Here is a 23,677-nt window from a genome sequence, read left to right on the forward strand (position 1 = left end):
TTTGAGTCAAGTGCATAAAACCTTATTTCCTCTTTTAACGGCTTCCAATTAATCCTGCTTAGCCGTTTTAAGGGGGGATGGGGGGCTCTATGCCTGCTGTTATCATTATGATCCGTTAATTAAAACACTAATATGGCAGTTTCGCTCCTCGTAACCGTAAAGCCGAGTATCTATTAATAGACTTCGAAGGGAAAGTGACGCACATGACTCACGATGTACTAACACATCATTAAAGTCGTGTGTACATTAAAAGGTGCCGGGAAAAGGGGTGGGGAGAAGGAAGATGGTAAATCAACCCAATGTTCTAGAATTCTCTTGAGGAATAAGTCATTGCCACATACAACGGCCAGGAAAAAAAACATATTTGGAGAAGGCCATCGTAGGATGTCTAAGCACAGGACCTAAACGAACTTAGCGAAGGCGTTGGGAAGTGCGAAGAAAATTCAATCCAAGTTAGAAAGTTCTAAATTAGAACGTTCAGGATATCCTACGACCGTTATTGTTGATGGACACGTGGCAGTTTTTTGATAAGGTTACCGAGAAGTCTTTTTGAAAGTGGATGGTAGAGGAGAGCTGTCTTTGGCAATCATGGTAGACAAGAAGTCTCTCATCTTTCTGTTGATGATGGAATAAAACTTTACCCAACGGTTGATAAAGATGGCGGAACAGGGCCTCTTTCTCCGGTTGTTGATGATAGACATCAGACGAGTAACAAATCAATCATATTTTAGTGGCTGAATAATGAAATTAACCATTTGGCACCAAAATCCTTTGGCCATAGTTAGAAGGCTGTGCATCTTCAACGTGATATATAAAATACAGAGGGTTTGGGTTATTTTGTCATTTTTTTTTCCGGCTATTCTTAAGTTATTCTTATGTGTTATTCGTATGTTGAAGTATTATTAAACACTTTGAAGTCCATGATTATGATATTGGTCAGCCTGTCCCGACGGCTAGCTGAGAAACATCAGAATTCTACTTTACCAACCTGTCCGCGGCTTCATGGCAAATTGCATAATAAAAAACACGTAAATAAATAAAATAGAAAATGATTATAAACCACTGGAAAGTTAACCAAAATGTTTTTAATTAGGGGGTTATATATTCTCTATCCGACAAATTGCAGTAAACCTCCTTTTTTTACTATTTAATTGCACAGACATAAACTTTGGCCTTTTATTGCTTGTCAGTTAAAATCTACGGGAGGTTCTAAAGGTTCAAATAAAAAAGATGTTTCCCGCAGAGTCATTAGTCAAATCGAAGCACGGCAAATTTCTTATTTTTTTTTTCTTGTTTTTTTTTTACTGGTTTTTGAGATGTTGCCCTGCACCACCTCTGTTGTTTCGAACATCTAAGACTTTTCAATTCCTTCGACAAACACAGGCCAAAGTGCTTAAGGACATCTGTTTATTTTATTTCTCTAATGAGAAAACCTTCCAAATTCTTCCCGGCTCAGCTGTGTTTATTTACATTGTGTTAGTCATGCGTGCCGCGCACCTAGGGACATAGGAAGCCCATTTGGGCCTCCTCGAGGCTGACCCTACTTTTCTGCATCCTTGACTACGAGTCCAAAGAAGTCCTTCCTTAAAAAAACACAGACCCCAGGAACCCTACGAAATAGCTTTCCAAACAACAAATACGGCCCTAATTCGCTCCGAGGTTTATGGATTAAGTCAAGATGAATACAATTTGGAAAGGATTTTCCAAGGAAGTTTAAGATTGTTTTACATGCATACAGGGAATTTTTGGAATTTTACAAACTGCGGAACAGATATTTATTTAGTGGGTAATGAGAAAAAAAATTAAATTGCCTGGTTTCCTGGGCTTATAGTTTTAGAATTAGAATTTTTTTAAAAAAATATATATATATTTAAAACAGTAGAAATAATAATTCTGAATTATTGAATTATATTAAGGGGATTTTTTTTCAATAATTATTTTATACATTTATAAAACTTTATAATTTTTTATATTCTGCATTTTAGTTAAAAGAATTTCTGAAGTTTTATTTTACAAAAAATTAAATTTTTTAATTTTTTTTTTTTTTTGGCAATATATCTCCAGCATATTTTTAAAAAAAGCTATTTTTTTAAATAAAAAGCTCTTACAGTCTAAAACTTTCACCATTTAGGGGTCCTTCAGATAGGATATGACATCACCCAAGGTGGAAGTTGGGGTATTAGGTGTCATGTGTTAAGTCAGCGAGTGTTGAAATAACTGGTTGATATTCTCAGCTAGCACTTGAAGGGAATAATTTTGAGTCTGGTCAATGTGTTTTTTTGTTTTTTTTTAACGAAAATGCCTCCAGCTCCTACTGTTGTTTTTCAAAACACCTACCTAGTTCTCAAAATGTTAACAGTTCTTCCTTCGATTTGATCAAAGAGGCACAACAAAGGTACACAACGTTTTTGACGTAAATCGTCGGTGTCAAAACTTTCCGCGACGTAGCGAGAAGTCGGTTTACCCGGAACCCGTAACAAAGTCCTAATTATACCGTGCCAAGGGAAGTATTTTTTTTTATTTTTTCTTAAAAAGTCAACCTTTTGGCTCATCTCTTCCTTCCCACTTACCCAAAGTACCTTTCAATTTTAGTTTGGCTCTTAGAATGAATACGTGTGATTTAAATGTCAGCTGAAACCCCGTACACAAGCAGCTCGTTTGGAAAGCTCCGTTCCTTTTGTGCGTTATAAATAGAACTGCAATTTCAAACCATGGTCGGGATCTAGAGGGTTTTTGTACCTGAATTCTTTCTTCTCACGTTAAATTACAGGTTATACACCCTGTACCTCTTCATGAGATCGGAGGTTTTGTTATTGGAGCGCGAACAATAAGCTGCTATGTTCGGCAATTATCAGGTTTGATGCCCAGTAAAAAAAAAATTATTGAGGCCCCCAACTTATCCAGAAAGCATCACAATAACCAGTGATACTAAATATTATTTTTCGCGAAAGGCATTGAATTTGGATAAAGCTAAGTTCTTTATAGTGAATACGCATCTTATATTAAAACATAGATCCCGCTGCCAGGTCGGCCCCATTCGGCCCCCGTCTAGTCTGCTTGTTTCTCCTGCCGTAAAGACTCAAACCTTAATCAGTCGTTGGTCTCGTCTTAGATTCAGGAGCCGTATGCCTATCCCATGCGTGTTTAATACCCTCACTGTATTACCCTCTACCACCCCTGCTTGCAACTACCGCCTCCTACATCTTCCTTACATAACATTAAAAGCCCCGAGCAGGCAAAACTAATAGACAAATTGGACAGTCTTGTCTTAAACATCCTCCAGTTCCGCAGAATTCCCCAGCATTCTGGGTATTAAACCTTTAATGACGTTTTCGCTCTATCACCTCTTCCTTCGCTTCTAAACCACTATTGGGTTTTTTTTCCCCACTTCTCCTACCCACCAAACCTTATTTATGTACCAAGGTACGGCTCCAAAAAAATTGTTCAGACTTGTACGTTGGGTCTGAGCGGCCGAACCGTTTACGGTAAAAAAAAAATAAAAAAATGCGAGTACATAAATCCAGCCTGCCGTCTGAGTCTGTCTCTATTTACCTACGTTTCAATTACCCTGACATTCAAAATGCAAAGACAATGTCTAGATAAGCCCCAATTTTGGATACGGTTTTATAGCCATTTACCCTACACCCCCCCCTTCTCTCTCTTTTTTTTTTTTAAGTGCTGCCAACTACCTGTTGAGTACGAGAGCAAATAATGACTCTGCCACAAGGATGAAGGTGTTAATTATGTGTATTTATCAAATCAGAGCCCTATTCTGTAGGGTTTATCTCTTAGAGGTGTCAGCCAAGGGTGAGAGACGGATTAACAGACAATCGAGGCTTTTTGTGTTTAAAATCTCCTACTTGCGGTTTTACCTGAAATAATAAATGGTCGAAAATTAAAAACAAAAAAAAAACAAGTGAATGCCTTTAATTCGGTTAAATTGCTTGGAAACTCCTAGAAATCAGACCTGCTCGACTAGTTAAGGCGTATGCATTTTAATCTTTACAAAAAAAAAAATAATCATGTATTTGTTAAAAAAAAAAATGTCAGACAGGGGCGAGAAAAAAAATTCTCAAACATTCTCTAATGGATTTTTGAGATTTGTTTGCAAAATTTTCCTTTTTTGACGTAGCTAGGAGCCATGGTTCACAAAATATGCCGATTTGGACCCACAATTAGGGTTATAATTAAAGTTATAATGTCTTTGTGGCTATGGATATTCAACTCATAGTGAATACTTCATAGGGACATCCAATTTTTAGTAAATTATAACTTCCAAGATTCTTAACCATCTACGAAGTTGGTCGCCGACCGGCAGGAGTCATGTAACTAGTTAGCTTGGAGAAGTCTTGTTAGTTATTGCAACTAAGCGGACAGACAGCACCACCAACCAGTCTCATATGGCTGGACCCCGCTTGCCCCTCTATACCTGAACTTCTACTCCTAATATTTGAAAATGTATGGGGTTAGACAGCTCCAAAGTGGTGGGAGTACTGATAAACAGGTGGACAACTTCCGTCTTTACGTCCACAGTTGACGTACAACTTAACAATCATCAATTTAAAGGGTACATTGTTACCTTAAAGTCAGCTCTATTGGCTGGATATGAGTGGTCCTCGGACCTTCGATGTTGCCTGTCGCTGGAGAAGAAAAGGGTTCTTTACGATTGTTGACTTTTGAGTCCAGAATCTTTCATCAACCAGCGACGTAGCAAAATCTAATGGCGGAAGATGGACCGGGGGAACAAAACCTGCGTTTTCAAAGGGGCTTCTTTTTCTCTAGAATGAGATTTATAGAGGAGAAAAGGGCCATTCCTTCCCTCAATCACGTTCTTTACCATCGGATTCCATGAGAATCTTCTCTGGCTAGTTTATTGCCTACGAAACCTCTAGATATTTGGGACTGCTTAAGCACTTGACGTTAGTTAAAAGTAAATCTATCGTCTGCTTTAGCTAACGGCCCCTTAAGTGCATTTAATCCGTTAACCCTTTTGATTGCAATAATTATTCCCCAAATGTATGTAAAAAACGTTATGAAGCCAACCTACCTCGGCGAGAGTATCGCGGGTGGTCAGAGCAAATTAAATAGAAATTGTGTTTTTTTTTTGTTGTTTTTTTTACAGCGGGGCCACATTGCAGGTTTTTAAATGTATGTAGCGTGTTCACAAGCTACAGGGTGGTTTAATCGGTGACCAGCTGTAAATTCTTGCCATTAATTCAGTGCGGACACTATAATTTATTGCTACACTGTATTCAACGGCCAGCCAGCACACACAAAAAGGCATGGATAAGATTTCGCTTTGATTTATAATGTGGTTTGAACTCCAAACATCCCTAAAAAGCATAATTAATAATAATAATACAAAAAAAAAAAAAAAAAAAAGCCCGGAGAGAAATTTTGGACTTTGTTATCTAGAGTCCATTCCCAGTTGTAAAAAAAAGTGCTTTTACATTTTTACTTCTTCTCCCACTCGTATAGAAGAACTTGAGTCGGGACCGGCCATTAAAAAGCAAAGACGCATAAACTTGAGTGACGTCTGTTCAGTAAACTCCTGGAAAAACCCTGCCAAGAGATAATTTTAGTCGATGTTTATGGGGCTGAAAGCTTTGGGACATCATCGACACCCCGCTAATGCACTTTGGCAGGTATTGCTTGACTTTTCGGGCTGGCGGTACGCCAGAGGATTACTTTGCTATAACCCAACTGAAAAGAACTAGCTGCTGCCCGTGGAGATCGAAAATATTAAAAAAGACCCTATTTGTGACTTCTTGGTAAGCGCTTGCCACTGCCGGAGAGGGACTGATATATGCTAAGAGCGTTCGGTAGACAGGAGGTTAGAACCTGACGCTGGTGACAAAACATGGGATCCGACTCGGTTCTTTGGTCGGCTTTACATTGCAAGAGGCTCCAGGCATCTGAGAACATGCTGCATCAGCAAAACTTGAGTGGTGGAGCATAAGAGGACCATTCCCCCCCCCTAAGATTACTCAGCCTCAAGTCAAGTGCACGTAGGGTAGAATTTCAGGGGTTCTTACACCCCATATTAGCCTCCTCTGGAAAGCAGTTCAGTGCACCCACCACTCACAGCCCTGATAGCAGCATTTAATAAAGGGGGGGGGCAGGAATTGAATTAACGCTCCCTTGGAGGAATTACCATATAGCAGATATGCAGAGAAGTCTGTAAACCATTACAGTGTTTAGTTTGTTAAATAAAAAGGTGTGAATCCTATTGTTCTCTTTAACAGCCAGTTAATGAGCCCAGTAGGGGATTAAACTAATAGCTTTCTGTACATAGATAAGAGGAGGACAAACAAAGGGAAAGAAATACATTGTCTTCGGGAGACTTGTCAAACGAGGACAGTTGGCCCAAATCCACCGAGAGACTCATACAGTTATACAGCAGGACGATCACACTTCAAAAGCAATGGGCTGCTTGATACTTTATTACCAATACATATTTTATTATCTCCGTTCTAGAACTTCATATACATATCCTGCCATATAAGGGAGAAGATTAGGTTCTTCTCAACGCTTCTTCTCAACTTTCCACCAATTATTATTGTGAAAAAGGCCGGAAATGTACAATAATCTGACTTTTTATTGATGCACAAATCTGACTTGGCTGTTTCATGGTCAAACGCTCCCTATAAGACAGCCAATGGACTTTCATTGGGACAATTGTGATGAAGAAAAGTCCACACCCAACTGTTGTAAAGACACCATTTTGAAACCGTGTTGCATAGAATGACCAAGCCAAAAGAGACCGATTAGATGACAGATTCTCTGGGGGGAGGTTAAATTTTTTTAATATAAGATATTTTATTGTAAGATCATTTGAATTTATTTTCCATTACTCTTTACTCCATTTAGTAGAAAGTCAATGAACCTCCGTACATTTCATGACTTATTGCACCTGTCTGTTTAGTAACCCAGGAGCAAACATTTTGTATCAAAACAACACGTTTTTGGAAACTACCTTTCTTGAGTCTTCATTTGAGTTCTGCAAGGAGATTCCTGAGATCGCAAACATCTATTTTTGCATTTCTGAAAATGTTCCTTTCTTTCCTTCCTTCGAGCCCTTCCTTCAGTAAGAGCCAAAAAGTCACAAAAAAGATAAAAACTGTTATTTCTGTGACACTTCACTCTTTCTATGATAGCGTCGGTGAGATTGCTTAGACAGAAAAGGCCTTTTCGCCCATGCATTTTCTCCCAACACAGTCCTCCGAAAACAAGATCCAGGAACTGTTCCTAGCCAGACCCTCACAAGAAAGGACAAGAATCTCTATGTAGAATTTCCTTAAAACACTTTAAAGATTTTGTAGAGAGCACAAAAACAAAGTAAACATCCCTTTAAAAAAAAAAAAAATCAATGAAATAAAACTTCAATTTTTGGGGGTTGATTATAACATTTTTTTTATGCAGGTTAAACAAAAAAAGCCTAATTATGTTGATTCTCTTAACAAAAGTATCGGAATTTGAAAATGTCTCGGGGACTAATTTTATAATTAAAGTGGAAAAGATGACATAACTCTGTTTATTGTCTAACATCGAATCCCTGGTGCGTAGAATATATTTTGTGGTTTTTGAGGGTTTTTTGGGGTCTTTGTGAGTCATCCATACGCTTAAGAACTCAACCATTTTCCTCTAATTAAAGCTCACTACATGAAGAATGCATAATAATGAGGTTAGTATGTGTAATAGGCCGTTTTCAACAGCGTCTGCCACAAAGGGCGGTCGAAACACTCTCGGCTTTCCATTCTTCCCGTAGACCACCTAAAATTTAATTTACTGGCTGACCCTGATCGGCGAGAACATGTCTGTAGGAGAAAGCTGCAGAGAATTAGACAAAAGTCGACATAAATCAGGGGTCTTAGCATGATTTGTACCTTACATCTGATAGCGCCGCCCGCACGCATTGCAAAGAGGGTCTGAAAACCACAAGCTTCGTTGGAACAATTGGATGCTTTTTGGAGAATTTATTGCCATTTAAATCAGGGTCATTTGGAGGAGATAATGAAAATGAACATTAGATAATCCTCCGCAATGTGGTTCAAATCATTCGAGACAATACTTTTTTTTTTTTTTATTTATAATCCATGAATGATGTTAGGCTGACAGCTAATTTCGTCATTTTTAAGTGTATGCATGTATGTTCATTTACACGGGAAATGATGCAATGTCTCATTGAACCAGGGGATGTTTCATCATGACTTTTTTTCTAAATTTTTAATTATTTAAGGAATAAAAGTTGAACTTCTCCATTTTTTTTTGGAAACATCTGCTTTTTTGTGATCAGATAATTTTTAAAAAAATTATATAAATTAATCGGCCGTTCGAACACTTCAGACAGGAATGGTTCACGATGACGTGGCGGTGTCTCACTGGCATACCTGGGAACTTCCCAGGGTAGGCTACCCAGAGCTCTTGCTCTTCTAGGGAGGGTGGTTTTGTGCTGGGGCGGGGCTAATCCCCAAAAAGTAGGAGGGAACTGGCTGGAGAGCTTAGTAAGGTAGGCAGGGAATAGGCGGAAGGTGGGTGGGTAGTGGACATGACAAATGGGGAGCAGGGTTCCCAGATATGCCCCTTGGTGAGTGGAATATATAACATACCATGGGTACATTTCTGATACAATGTAACAAGAAAGTTCAGTGAATTGTTGACCTTAAATGTCTTCAAACATCTTCTTTTGCTGACAAACCATTTGCTTCTCGTTTTGTTCTTCCACAGGACACCACCACGTCGGTGAGAGTAGGCCTCATGATGGAGGAGATGATCTTCAACCTTGCTGATACTCATCTCTTCTTTAACGACCTGGAGGTATGTCCGTGCGCCGAAACCCTTCTCAGCACACCGCACCTGCCTCCGATTCTGGAAGCAGAACAAAAGTTTTATATTAATACAGAAACGAAACAAAATAATAGGAATATATTGTATATTGGTGTAAGAAATAAGATCAGGGATAATCTGGAACGTGACTCAAAATCATTATTTAATACCAGATAATTTTATAAACATTTTTTTAAAAAACTAAACAAAATTGGCAGAATTAAAAAAAAATGCCTCCAGACATTAAAGTAGATTAGCATTGGGAAAATATTCATAATTTGTTGTTAGAATAACGCATAGTCATTATATTCACTACAATGAATAACGTAATTATTAACATGTTTACATGAGTCATACGTGACGCCGAATGAGTTCTTGGCTGCGGATTAGTATCCAATTCCAGTAATGGAACAAGTGCATTTTTTTTATTGAATAGAATCTAATTTAGCAAAGTTTGGACAGGGGGGGATTTAAACAGATAAAAAGTCTTAGGCTGTCTATACAGCTTCCAGGCATCATTCATTTATTAGCTCCATTTTCATTCAAGGCTTTAAAATACTTTTTAAAACTTAATATAATAAAAAATAATATAAAATAAGAATTATAAGGGTTATTTTCAGTAAATAATTTGAAATATCCTCAGCATGTCTCTGGAAAAAAAAACAAAAAAAACATAACATGACCAAAAAATTATATATTACAAAAAGATAAGTAGGTTCTAAATTCAGCTTCATGAGAAAGGCCATGTGTGGTCACAAAGAATTCAGTGTCAGCCACAAAAATCTTATTACCAATGACCCAAAATTCATGAAATTAGAAGTAGTACTTGCCCCGACCCTGTCCCCTGCCAACGCCCCAACATATTTCGAGGTACAATCGGCAAATATTTCTACAGGGACCGGTGGCTTTCAGCCACCCTTGTGTGTCTACCGTTCCTTCGTCCACTGATGGATCTCCGCTCAACAGACTTGAGGTTTCCCAGAACACTTTAGAAGTTCCAAAATAACCTTCAATTTGGAATAAACTTTCCCAAGACGTATAAAAAAACAACTGCACAATGTATTGTTATTCCAAGAGCACAAAACGCAATCGAGCAGCATCAACGCAGAACTATGTTATTCTTTTTTTTCATCAAATTTTTGTGGGTGTCCGTTAAGGTTTAAGAAGGCCAGATATAATAATATCTGTATATAATAATAATAATATAATAGATATATCTCCCTGTAAATTAGACCCACATCTCACCCAAATCATTTGTTCTTGGAACTTTTTGAATGTTACACTCCAGCTGAATTGTTTCATTTTACCGCCGTTGATCTGTTTGATTTTTTTTAAAAAAAACATGTTTTCCCATAAAAACGCTCTAGGATAACCTATTTATTGTAGACAATTCGGCAAAAAAAGACACACATTGAAAAAAAATATATTGCATTTGACTTATTTCCTTTCTAAATTTTTATATCATAATTAAGCTTTTTACACTTGGGAGATTTTGTACTTTTTTTATTTTATTTTTTTTAAATCTTTCCAAGCCTATGAAATAATTTAGTATTACTAAAAGCGTATTAAACTCCTTTACAGCTGAGTGATGAATTTTTGCATGTCGTAGGGGACTTTTTGGCAGCAAACCACTTGTAAAAAATTGGTTTAACAGCCTCTTTTTTTTTTTTTTAATGATTTTACTTTTTTTTTCGTCTTAATCCTTTGGCTACGATGGAACCTCCCTTATTTTGCCAGGATATAATTCTAAATCTTACCAGTTAGACCTGTGAACGTTCAGGAATTTTTGAGGTCGGTTGAGTAGGTAAACGTTGTTTGCCAAAGACAGTTCTAGAAGGAATGTAGAGTTTTGACAAGATATTATTTGGAATTGGCTATTAATTTGTGTTTAGCTAATGGAGAGCTCCATCATGTGGTATAGCAGCTTCCTCCGCTTCTGAGAAGTACTTATTTATTTTTATTTAATATTTTTTTTTTATTATAAACGCAAGACCAGTTAGAAGACATTTTTTTTTAAAGACATTATCCAGACATCTGCTCCTCAGACATCCGAATTAGCCAAGTACCTGTGTCGTAATACTGGGAAGCCATTCAGACAGATGTGTGGGATGATCTCGTTACTTCTGGAAATAGAATTTCCAGCGGAGAGAGAGTTATAACCAGTTAATATAATCATCAAAACACAGAACACGTGTGTTCTTACTAATTATATATATCTGCAAATATTTCAAAATTATATTATAATATTATTATTATTATTATTATTATTATTATTATTATTATTATTATTATTATTTTACTAAAGGAATAGAATAAACACGATCTTGAAGATCCAGTGTATGCTTTTTGTTGGATAGTTGTTGGATTGTGTTTATAGTTACCTATTTTTATAATATTTTTATTATTTAATGCAAATACATGTAGACCTTTTTTATTTTTAAATTGTGTATTTTTGAATTCACATTTTTTTTAATTAAGATGTATTTTAAATAATTGAAACCAATGACCAAGAGGAAAAATAATTATTATGTATTACTTATGACATTTTATGTGTTTTTCTTATGACATCATCTTGCTCGTCCGCATACACATAAAAGTAACACCTTGATCCATACATTTGCTTGGTATAGATGTAAAAAAAAAGATAGTTTAGTTTTTCTATTTTACTATATTTTCTATCTTGCCGGGAAACAATGAAAATGCATTTTGAATTTATGATCAAGAATACGATCATAAGTCATCCCAGTTAAAGGGAGCGCCTTTAAAATGTAAGGAAGTTTCTGAATAAACCAATAGTATGCATCACAGATGTGTAGTGGTGAAAGAGTTAAAGTCACTAACAGTTTTGAAGTTTAATTGAATTATATCGAAGAAAAGACACATCACAATTTAACTTCTTGTAAACAAACAAATACAAAAATAGATTTCTAAACATTAGAGAATTCTCTGCCGGTAATTCAATAAGAACCAGAGCATTTAGCTAAAGCTTTATTAAATTATTCTGCTAGGATTGCGGTTGGGGGGTCTGTACTTAAATCTAAATAAATGTGGTGAAGAAAGAGCTCATATAATCATATGAAATTATAAAAATCATGTGTTTTTTTTGTTTCAATTTCTTTTTCATATTTTTCTAGTGTAAAAAAAATAAAATCGATATTTCAAAAAAAAGATTCCATCTGAAATTTCAAATAGTGAAACATTTTGTATAATTCTTTAAAAATACAAAATATAAATACATTTTAATCAAGTCCTTTCAGTGGTTCGTACACATTAGGGCGTTGAATCTATTGACAATGTATATTTGTAATAAATGATTTTTGTTGAGCTGGGAGAAACAGACATTTGGAATTCTGACACACACACACACACACCATCGCGGTCTTGTTGGAAATGAGCTTCTCATAATCATTCTTGAGAAATCCTTAGATAAAAAGAAACACTAGTGCAGAAAAACACATAAAACAGAAAAGCACACAGATAATAAACACAATCCGAGCACTGGTCACCAGAATTCCGGTGGTTAGAGGCAGCTTTAGCCCCTGAAAAAAATATGAAAAAATCTACATTTTGGAAGAATTAGTCTTCGCACACAATGCTTTCATTCATTCAGATAAAACAGGTGGCATGGCATTAAAAATGTATATATTGTAGAACACCCTGTTCTACTATATATGCATTTTTAATTTGGAGTGTGACCTCCAAAATGTGGAGGGTGTTCTACAAAATATACATTTTTAATTTGGAGTGTGACCTCCAAAATGTGGAGGGTGTTCTACAAAATATACATTTTTAATTTGGAGTGTGACCTCCAAGATGTGGTCAGACTCGTTGGAAGAGACACCTCACAACCCATCCACCTGCTACGCGCTCCGGCACCCAAACAATCTTAAAAATAATAAAAACACAATAATAAACACAATAAATCATTATTATCACTTTTCGGGTTCTGTCGTGGAACACTCACTCACTCACTCACTCACTCATTCACTCACTCACAGTTGCTTCCATTTAGCATTTTTAACCCAGAATGTTTAAATATGGTCCAGCGTTTCCTAAATATCGGTTTAAATCCGAGACTTAATCAGTCCTTGGTCTCGTCTTAGCTTCAGGATCGAATCCAATCTATTTATATCTAAAACCAGGCCAGGGACCAGCTATTTTTTTGGGACGCTTTGCTCGCTCCTGAATGCCTTCAACCGCAATGAAAAATGAGTCTGCTCACCGAGTACCCAAAGACGGCGCTAAGCCGCGCCGCGTCCAACTTTATGTTTTGCTTGGTAATGAGATAGGGCTGGTCGTTGGGTTATGAGGTAGCGTCTCCCTAAGTGTCACGGTGTTTTATGAAGTCAGAAACGTGATAGCTACCGTTGTCACAGGTTAGCGTGTTCAACAATTCAGTCGAAAATGAGAAAAGCAGATCCCCGTCCACGCTCAAATACCTTTCTGCTTACACAATACCGAGTACAATGCATGAGGAAGTGAGTCGGCTGGAACACCGTTATTGTGCCTCGGCCTCCGTAGACTGCCGACGGAACCCGGGGCAGACCTTGTGTCTCGCGCTTCTGATATGGAACGCGACCGATACATGTCAGCCGTATAAAAACAAAGCCAGAGTAGGAAATTAAAAAGGTGATTTAATTTAAAATGGTAAACTTCATTATGATACCCAGAGAGTATCGAATATTGTGACGAGGAATCATGTCCCGCGGAACACGACAATCGGCCTGCGCATGGGAGCCAATACATAGACGATGCACACACAGAGCTTAACCCTATAAATAATAGAACGTTGTATTTGAGAATAATAGATTCCTAGGACATAGAACTAAAATGTATTGCATCATGTTTGGTTTTAAAAATTCGATGCAGAATTAGTATTGTATGTTTTTGTTTTGTAGGAATGTGACCAGATACACATAGACGACGTATCTTCAGATGACAACGGCCAGGACTTGAGGTGGGTAGGACACTTTGATTTAGGATGATCGAAATGCCAATATCCAAAGTATCCATTTAATAACTGAAACGGTGTCATTAAAAAAGGGGGTTATGAAATGGTTTAATTAATGCTCGGTCTATGGGGCATTTAAAAGCCTCTATGTGATGGCCACTGGCTAAGGGTCCATGGGCTTCAGTGTGCATATCCTAAAGGTAGGACTGTCTTTTCCAAAGGGTCCAGGCACCCATGGGCAGTTGGGAGCCATAGACTCGTGATCTCAAAGAGCTTGCAATCTTGAGACAAGATGGCCTTCAGTTAAAGACCGCCCAATGCCAGGTGGGATTTGACCATGAATGATATCCAGGAGTTAGGTCCTCTCCCAAACTCCTTATAAATCTAACACATCATTCCGGAGTTTCTGAAGTCGTCGATTTGTCATACTTGACCCATCCTTGTCTAGAGCTAATGAAAAAAAAGAGAGAGAGAAACAATCGACTTTTTCGATCCAGAAACTAAAATAGAAAATAACGATTTTTGACACTTGTAATGGAAAATTCGTCAAACCGCTACGATCCCCTAAAGCAGTCTCATTTGTACAAAGAAAACAATGTCAGGGACAGGTCTGAAGGAATCCATGACAATATATATATATATATAACAGGCCGGGCCAAAAAAATGAGATCTAGAAAAACTGCCAAATTATCTGAAACTTTTGACATCACAATTGGCTTCACGGTGATCCAAACGTACTCCAGCAAACCGAATAATTGCTTTCTCAGATGGGCGAAAAGCCTTCAGCGGGTTTGTGGATACTCTGTTACACATATCAACGCACCCTTTGCATGCCAGATGGGTGTGCGATCCGTGGCTACAAAACTTGCGGGGTTTTTTTAATCTGTTTTCAAGCAACGACCTTGGGTAAAGCAGTTGTAATTAGCCTTGACTTTGTTACTATGGGTTTTTTTGTTCTATTATTTCAACCCTTTTTAAAAAAAATATAATTTTCTTGGATTATCGATACGTAAAAACCATAATGTCGTGATCGGACCGTCCAAACCAATTAGAGATGGCTTTTAGTGGACTGTTGTTCATGGTGCAAGATATTAGGTCCTTTCGAAACCCCAATAGTCCCTTCTACTGATAATGACAGAGATGATGACCCCCGAAACGTGTTTTTTGGGACTCCGCAGCCCGATGTTTTTTTGTTCGTAGACGTGTGTCCGTCTCTTGCCCGCGTGCATCGAAGTCCGTGTTTTAATTGCACTAACACTCTTCCCCTTCCTCCCCCGCAGCTCGTATAACTTTTCCGCAGATGGCTTTCACAGCTCGGCTGCCGGTGCGAATCTCTGTCTGGGATCTGGAGTCCACGGCGGAGTGGACTGGATGAGGAAATTAGCATTTCGCTACAGGAGGGTGAAGGAGATGTACAGCACCTACAAAAACAACGTCGGGGGTACGTGAGAAACCTACGTTTTAGTTCCAGGGATTCAGTGAATTTCCTCGAAAACTTTCAAGGACTTATTTTTGCTTTTCCCTAAACCTTTTCTTCCGAGTGTCTCCATCTAATTTGCCCAGTCCCTATTTATGCACCACACCCCCTGATGCCCCCTCTCTCCTCCCCTGATGCCCCTCTTTTCTAGGAGGTCAGAATGTTTGCTGGGCATGAGGGTATCGCAGGGTTCTACAGCCCTAAAAGCCCCGATAATGTGTATAGAAACAGCAGGAAACGGCTGGCCTCCTCACGACATATGAACGATACTATAGACCACGCCTTGCGGCCGGTCACATGCCGCCGCTGGAGCTGCTGATTGGTAGAATGTGGGGCATTTGCCGAGTGTGCCAGGTGGCCAGTCCGGGCCTGGACTCCAGGGAGTAAATGATTATGGGGGAAAATACGAGAAAATAAGTTCTCTTCCTTCGATTCCAAATACTTTTTCTTCCTGTCAGAACAAAGACATTGTATCCCGTTAAACCCGCTCTTTTTTATTTTTTTCGAAAGCAATTAAAACTAAAAGCATGGTTTTGGGCTAATAAAATTAAGAGAACAGGACATCTCAACACATGAATGCTGTTTATACCAGCGGGTGATCTGCTTCACTTTTACTGTGTATAATAGTTTGTGCCAATGGCGCGTGCGGCCTGCCAACTTTTTATTGTATTCTTAATTGATTCCATGTTGTTTTACTTCATATATGCTGTAGATTTTTTTTTCAAATAAATGTAAAATAATGTGGGGCTTTTTTTGGCAAAAACATTTTTTATTTCATTATGAAGTCTTATTTTTTTATAATCTGCAATTGAATTGTCACATAAAACACATTTTTAATTTTAAGTACCCCACAATAGTTCTGATTTTGCAGAGTATAATGTTTTCAGGCAGTTGCATATCAGCCATTTGTATGAGTTCTCGCTCTTTTATCTGAGCTCCAATCTACTAAACACCCCGACTCCTTATCATACTGCCTGTGGGGAACATTAGAATGGCTCAGTCTTAATCACTCAGCTGGACTCCCTGGCTAATGAAAGTCTATGGAGGGATGGACTTCATTAGCATTGCCATAAAGCATCAGCTCAGTGTGGTGATTGAGCCGGGAAAGTCACCCAAAATATCAAATGGTTGACAAGTATGGCGGCTCTAGATCTGCGGATAAAGGGGGTTTATTGGAACAAAATTGGGTTTTTCTCAATGCCGACCTACGTTACTGTATACGGGGCTGGGGGTTATTACTGTATACAGCGCTGGGGGATATTATTGTATACAGCGCTGGGGGGTTATTACTGTATACAGCACTGGAGTTTTTGCTCATAGAGAAGAATATTCCCCTTTCCTCTAACGTAGCTGTCTGCGTGGTGTCTTTCTGTGCTGTGAAGAGGTTAATATCCATTACCACCTATAATTACGGCACAAAACTGTTTTACGAACACGAAAACCCATGACTTCAGGGCTCGTTCTCATCAGAGCGCTAAACATACGTTCCCACGCAGGCTGAACTCTTGTCACCGGTGTGTTTAAAGGATTACCCCTCCCCCGTCAGACCGAAATTCCCAGTGTTTTTAAGACGTGTCCGTCGTGCGCAGGAATCCCAGCATTTCCTTGTCTAGTACAAAGTCTTCCCATTTATTATATATATAAACTTGTAATCCTGGGACTTTATCGATCTTGGTCGACACGTCTGCGAGGATTTCTTATTACAAAGTAGAACAATCCTTTTTCCCCGATACGTTGTAGCATATCAGGAATTGTTTAAAGAACAGATATAAATCCGGCCCTTATAGATCATATTAAATGACGCTATGCAATGAGCCAACACGTCGCGTTCTCCGGGGAGCGGTGACTTCATAGTTTAGGTGATATTATCTGTGACGATCCGCGGCGCCATGTTGACGGAACCCATACTGTCTTTATCTCCAGTGATGATTCTACATTCTAATGGTTGTGTTTTATCTTCGTAGGGTTAATAGGATCACCCAAGAGAGACACGTGGCTTCAGCTTCGGGCAGAAATGGAAGCCCTCACCGACTTATGGCTCACTCATGCACTGAAGGCTTTGAATCTGATACATTCCAGGTAAGGGAATTTAGAAGGGATGTTCCAACCAGAATCCATCTTTTTTTTGGGGGGGGGCGTTTTCTCCCTGGTGACCCTCAAGTTATTTGGAAGATCTATGTAGTTGACATGGCCAATGGTGGATAACCCAACTGTAAAGAGACAAACTTGCTTGGATTCCTCCTCTGTTTTCAGACACTCGGATTTGGAATGAGCGTGCTTATATTTTTATTTTACTATTTTTTTGTAATTTTTTTTTATTCTTTTGCAGACCTAACTGTGTCAATGTGTTAGTCACCACTACCCAGCTCATACCCGCCATCGCAAAAGTCCTCTTGTATGGATTGGGCACAGTCTTTCCAATTGAAAACATATACAGTGCAACAAAGACAGGTAAGATGTCACTTACTGGGGTCTCCAGCGCGAGAACATGAAACGTATCAGGGTTTACGAGACGTTTGATTGAAATTAGTCAGGCTAAGGTCTAGCAGATGGGGGGGTTCTGTCCCTGCACCCCCAAGAGCTCAGCCGACCCATCAGTAGATGTTCCGCCATTGGAGACATTGTGTCGATTGTTTAATGTAGCAAATACTGAGCTGCGTGTCCTCACAGGGAAAGAGTGCTGCTTCGAGAGGATAATGCAGCGATTTGGGAGGAAAGCCGTTTACGTCGTAATTGGTGATGGCGTCGAAGAGGAACAGGCGGCGAAAAAGGTAACTTTTAGTGTTTTGCAATGAATATAATCACCGGGGTCTTTTGATTTCTAACTATTTGCCCTAAAATGTTTGTCTCAATTCAGCTAACGTCTGCGTTGTTAATACTTTTCTGATATGAAATTGGTTGAATTATATTTCACTCTTTTTCTTTCTTTTCTCTTTCTTTCTGTTCTTGTTTCTCTTTCTTTTCTGATTGCTCTCTTCCCCCAAGCTATCTCTCTCTTTCTCTTCTCCCCCTCTCTCTCTCATTCTCTTCTTCTTCTCCCTCCCTTCCTCTCCTTCTCCTCTCTGTTTCCCCTCTCTGTCTTCCCCTCTCCATTTTCTTTCTCTCTTTCTGTTCCACTCTCTCTTCTGATCTCTCTCCCCCTCTCCCTATTTCTCTCTTCCTCTATCTTTCTCCTTCTCTCTCTCTTCCCCTCTTTCTTTCTCTCAACCTTTTCGTTCTCTTTCTTTCTCTCTTTCTCTTCCTGTTCCTGTCTTCCAATCTCTGTTTCTCCCCCTGTCTTCCTCTCTTTCCCTATCTTTTCCTATTCCCTCTCTTTCCTCCCCTTGTTGTCCCCTTTCTTTCTTTTTTCTATCTTTCTTTCTTTCTCTCTCTCTCCCCCCTTTTCTTTCTTTCTTTTTTCTCCTTTCTTTCTTTTCTTTCTTTACTTCTCTTTCTTTCTTTCTTTCTTTCTTTCTTTCTTTTCTTCTCTCTATGATTCTATTCTGCTGTTTCTTTTTTTTCTTTGCACTTTTTCCCTCTCCTCCCTTCCTTTCTGACACTGGCTCTAACAAAACCGCCGAAGGAAAACTAATTATATTGTTCCTTAACATTTAAAAAAAAAAGTGTCAGCTCCACACTCGCCGACTACCTGAGTAATTTCCTACCCTAAATCCCTCGGTTTATTTTGACTTGTCCCCTGATAACGACTGTTTCCTAAAAGCTCATTTTCACAAGAAAACTGTTAGCTTTCAGTCTTCAAAACTCCGATTTTTATTAAACACAAGATGTTTTTTTTATTTTTTCCCCTTTGTTTCTTGTCGAGTGCCGCGGCTACGCCATTCATTGTAAGGCATCCCCACCCAGCGCTGTTAATTATATATAGTATGTACAGTCACTATCACAAACTTTTACTGCTCCCCACGCTGACATCAGAGCAAATTGAATTGCTACGGTATTGAATTTAATGAAAACCTACGCTGTTTTCTGATATTTCCCTTACCAGTGGTTGCATTTTATTATAAACACAAGGCCCCAGAACACTGTTCCTGGTCCCCGAACCAATTTGGCTCCGATTACCTCCATTCCCCGACCTACCTGTTTTTTTTTTCTCTCTTGTTTTATTTCGTTCTTAAAGGGACCGCCACTTCATGTGTATTTTTACAAAGGAAAAGGATTATTATTTTGTTTTTATTTTTTGGCGCTGCCCCACTTGTGACATCATCATGCGACACCATATGCCAATATAATATGTACTTTTTTTTTAAATTATACTGTACCTATTGGTCATTATTATTCCGTGAACCTGAATTTCCATGCCTTTTATGCTTTTTAGATCGCGCGCCCCCCTCTATTTTTGAGATATATACTTTTTGATTACATTGTACATGATGACATCACTGATACTTTTTAACTGCACTCTTCTTAATTAACCCCTTAATGACAAAGCCTGCACATGTAAGGGGTTAATACCATCTATTGCGCTTATCCACCACCCCGTCAGTAAAATAATACATTCTAAGCTTCTGACCCTCTAACAATGGCTTCTTGCCCTCGAATTTCAGTCGTTCTACACCATGGTCCCCTACCCAACGTATCTATAGTACGAGCTATCATTTTAATTTCCACGCAGGCTCAGATATCGCTTCAATAAAACTTTGAAAGTTCCCAAAGAAGTAATTTGGGGTAGTTTTTCCTACAGCAACATACGTATAGGAAATGTAGACCCACAGATCAAAGACCTCTATGGCCGTTAAGTTATGATAAGGTTCAATGGTTTAAAGACGGCACGTTAAACGTCTTCTGTCTGCTTATGTCTTCTTCTCGTTAAAGCCGCAGCCACCTCTCCACCACCTCTCTGCGACTGTCATGATTTCTGAAGGATGACGATTATTATCTCATTCTTAAGAAAAGAGACGGTCTTTAGGGAGCGCTGGGAGACAGAGACTCCTCTTTCCATTTAAAGAACGCTGATCATATCACAGGAGTTATGGCTTCCTTTGTAGATGAGCGTAAAAATTAACCGCGTTCGAGTGACTGGCGGCGAACTTAATACCAACGATTTGTCACAAAGGGGAAGTTTATGGGAATCAGCAGAAAAATTTACAAAAATTCAATAAATAAAACTGGACGTTTCAAAATTTATTTTAATGTTAGTCTCATTATGGAAAGAGAATGTATCCAATCAACTTCCACCTCCTGGCCCCTTCGCCAGGTCTGAAACGAGTACAAATAATAGGAGTATTATATTATATATATATATTAATAATTGGAAACCAAATATTTGTAATTTAAAAAAACAAATTATTGAGTGTTGTTTTTTTTTTTTTCTTTTCCACCTTACAGCACAACATGCCGTTTTGGAGGATCTCTTGCCATGCCGATCTCGAAGCTCTAAGACATGCTCTGGAACTAGAATATTTGTAGCAGACCGGAGGAATTCCTCGAGGGCCACCAAACACGGGCTTTCAAACGACGCCCTTCGTCGGGAATTTCCAGTTGGGTCGCGCTTGGTCAACTGGACTTCTTAAAACGGACCTTCAGCTTGCTCCTTCCAAGATAAGCCTTGGAGAACTCTTCCATGGAGGATCAAGACTTCTTTGGGGATAATAGCTTATCCAGGCGGATACTTTGTATAATTTAATTGAATGCTCACAATTGAACTTGGACTACAAGTGATTGGTTTTTTCCAACCTGGACTATTTACAAGCACAAAAAAAGGACTTGATCTCTTGGGTCATCTTGTGAAATAATTAGTAAAAGATGGTCTTTCTCTCGATCGGACTCTCCCTACTTCACAATGCATTACCTTCATGGGACTACATGAAAACAAGTGTAAAACATTGATTTTTTTATTTTTATTTTTTCTAATTTATGGACTGTTCTCATTTTTTCCTGTCATTACTCTCCGCTAACTGAGTTTTGAAACTATCTGGTGGGGAGGGTGGGCTGCGCATCGAAAAATTTATTTAATAATTCTTTTATTCACGGCAAACTCTGGGGACAATCATGTTGTGTACATTAGTGATGGTTGTTAAGGGTTATTAGAGTTCTGTTTTAATGTTGTATAGATGGTATGTGGGCTGCGCATGTGTCTACAATGTGCCTTAAGCCTACCATCTTTGGTTTTTATATATTAAAAAAATTAAAATGCGGTATGTTGTCATGAATGAAAGGCATTAAATAAACCTACGTTTACATTTTGGGGAAAATACTATTTTGTTTGTTTTTCGTTGTTGATGGAACCCTGGTCCAGGTTGACGTCACTTTGTGGCGAGACACGACCATCTAGACCTGATCACAACTACTTGTGATTCTACGGTTGACTACGACCTTCGTATATAACTGCTCCCCTACCCAAGTCTACTCACCTACCCATCCAGGGCAGGATTACCCATAGTACACTTGGCTACAATATTCGCCAATAAAGTCTACTTATTGTCACTGGACAAAAGGTACCAAGAAATTTAGAACTTGAGAGCAGGTAAGAGGTATTCGGCTCTAGGGGTTGTTATTTATGTGTAGCACTTGGGGTACAAAACATTTTAAGCAGAGTAGTCACCATAACTACCAAGCCCACTTTGCACCACAATTGCTCACTGAGCTGTTTTCATGGAAAACGAGGAAATTTCTGTCTGTAACATAATTACAAAAGTGTTTTCTACCCATCAATTATCGTTTTACACTTAAACTTGGATCAGCGAACACAACGTGCCATTGGAACACAGGAGTGATGGGAGTGATAAAGGGCCATTGGAACACAGGAGTGATGGGAGTGATAAAGGGCCGTTGGAACACAGGAGTGACGGGAGTGATAAAGGTCCATTGGAACACAGGAGTGATGGGAGTGATAAAGGGCCGTTGGAACACAGGACTGATGGGAGTGATAAAGGGCCACTGGAACACAGGAGTGATGGGAGTGATAAAGGGCCGTTGGAACACGGGAGTGATGGGAGTGATAAAGGGCCGTTGGAACACAGGAGTGATGGGAGTGATAAAGGGCCATTGGGACACGGGAGTGATGGGAGTGATAAAGGGCCGTTGGAACACGGGAGTGATGGGAGTGATAAAGGGCCATTGGAACACAGGAGTGATGGGAGTGATAAAGGGCCGTTGGAACACAGGAGTGATGGGAGTGATAAAGGGCCATTGGAACACAGGAGTGATGGGAGTGATAAAGGGCCATTGGAACGCAGGAGTGATGGGAGTGATAAAGGGCCATTGGAACACAGGAGTGATGGGAGTGATAAAGGGCCTCTGTACGCCTATGAAGAGGTTTCATCAGTCGTTTCCATCTACAATAGTCATTTACAGCATTAACCCCGTCTGCACTGGATTTCTGATTCATTTCATGTTATTTTAATGAACAAAATCTGATTTTTTTTTTCAAAAATAAGGAAATTTTGAAGGGAATCCAAACGTTTCAGCAGTGGTGTAACCTCTATAACTCCATCAGCCGAAGAACGTTTTAATCTGTTGTGTATGGTGAGTGCGGTATATAATATAAAGAGGTAACCGGATAGAAAACACGACGGGACTTTTCTCGCTACATTTTCACATTTGCATTTATTTGCCGGTCGGTAATCGAGGCTCCGAGCTGAAGAAGCCGCTGCGATACGATGTTTCCCACAGAGCCAAACGCGCAATTCCTGATCATTAGTGAAATATATTGTTCTGACGGTTACCCTCGGGACACCTAATAACAATTATCTCAGCTATTTAGAACCTGCTGATGTGTTTCCATCTTAAGGACAAGATAATGATATATTTATCTTGCGGCTTGTGATTGACAGCCTGGGTACGGCAAGGCCGGCGCATGTTTAGTAGCCCATGGGCTGCCGAGCCGATCACTATCTGCATTCTAGTTAAGACTTGTTTTCTTAAATGCTCAGAAAAAGACACTTTTTTAGGTATTAAATATTTGCCTTTTTTAGCTCCTTCCTACTCCTATTATCATTAGAAAGGATTCATTCAAAATCCAGCTCCTGGTTGTTCGAAGAAACATCTGCTGAGAAGTTGAAGAAGTAAAGTTTACTTTACTGAGAGGGTAGTGGCTAAGTGGGACAGCCTCCCAGCAGAAGCGGTAGAGGGTAATACAGTGAGGGTATTAAACATGCATGGGATAGACATACGGCTCCTGAATCTAAGACGAGACCAACGACTGATTAAGGTTTGAGTCTTTACAGCAGGAGTTTCTCTGTTACTGATCGGTCATGAAAGCGTTAAGTCGTGGAGATGCCAGCTCAGCAGGTACGGTTCCCAGGCTCTCACCTTTTCACTTTGAGCGACGCTTTGACAGCTTGTCTTTTTGTTGCTCTTGGTTCCCAGCTCGGGGAATGAATATGCCTCGGGCTATCAAATCACCTCCAACCTCTAATTTATCTTTCACGTTCCGTGTAATGAACTTTATTTTCCGCTGGCCTTATAATTAGCCGCGTCAGGTAATT

The 23,677-nt window shown here is 39.1% G+C and overlaps 1 protein-coding gene across 2 annotated transcripts in view; it reads left to right on the top strand.

Annotated features, from left to right (window-relative positions):
* The window catches only part of EYA2 (EYA transcriptional coactivator and phosphatase 2), a 69,077-nt gene extending 47,635 nt beyond the window's left edge, over positions 1-21,442 (top strand). For both annotated transcript variants that reach the window (XM_053453307.1, XM_053453308.1), the window contains 7 exons: positions 8,728-8,817; positions 13,725-13,783; positions 15,058-15,218; positions 17,219-17,333; positions 17,584-17,705; positions 17,925-18,025; positions 20,577-21,442. In XM_053453307.1, coding sequence (XP_053309282.1) covers positions 8,728-8,817; positions 13,725-13,783; positions 15,058-15,218; positions 17,219-17,333; positions 17,584-17,705; positions 17,925-18,025; positions 20,577-20,657 — 729 coding nt within the window. In that variant the 3' untranslated portion in view covers positions 20,658-21,442. The remainder of the gene's footprint in view (positions 1-8,727; positions 8,818-13,724; positions 13,784-15,057; positions 15,219-17,218; positions 17,334-17,583; positions 17,706-17,924; positions 18,026-20,576) is intronic.
* Positions 21,443-23,677: the final 2,235 nt, after the last annotated feature.

The sequence above is a fragment of the Spea bombifrons genome, chromosome 13 (genome assembly GCF_027358695.1).
Source record: "Spea bombifrons isolate aSpeBom1 chromosome 13, aSpeBom1.2.pri, whole genome shotgun sequence".
NCBI lineage: Eukaryota > Metazoa > Chordata > Amphibia > Anura > Pelobatidae > Spea > Spea bombifrons.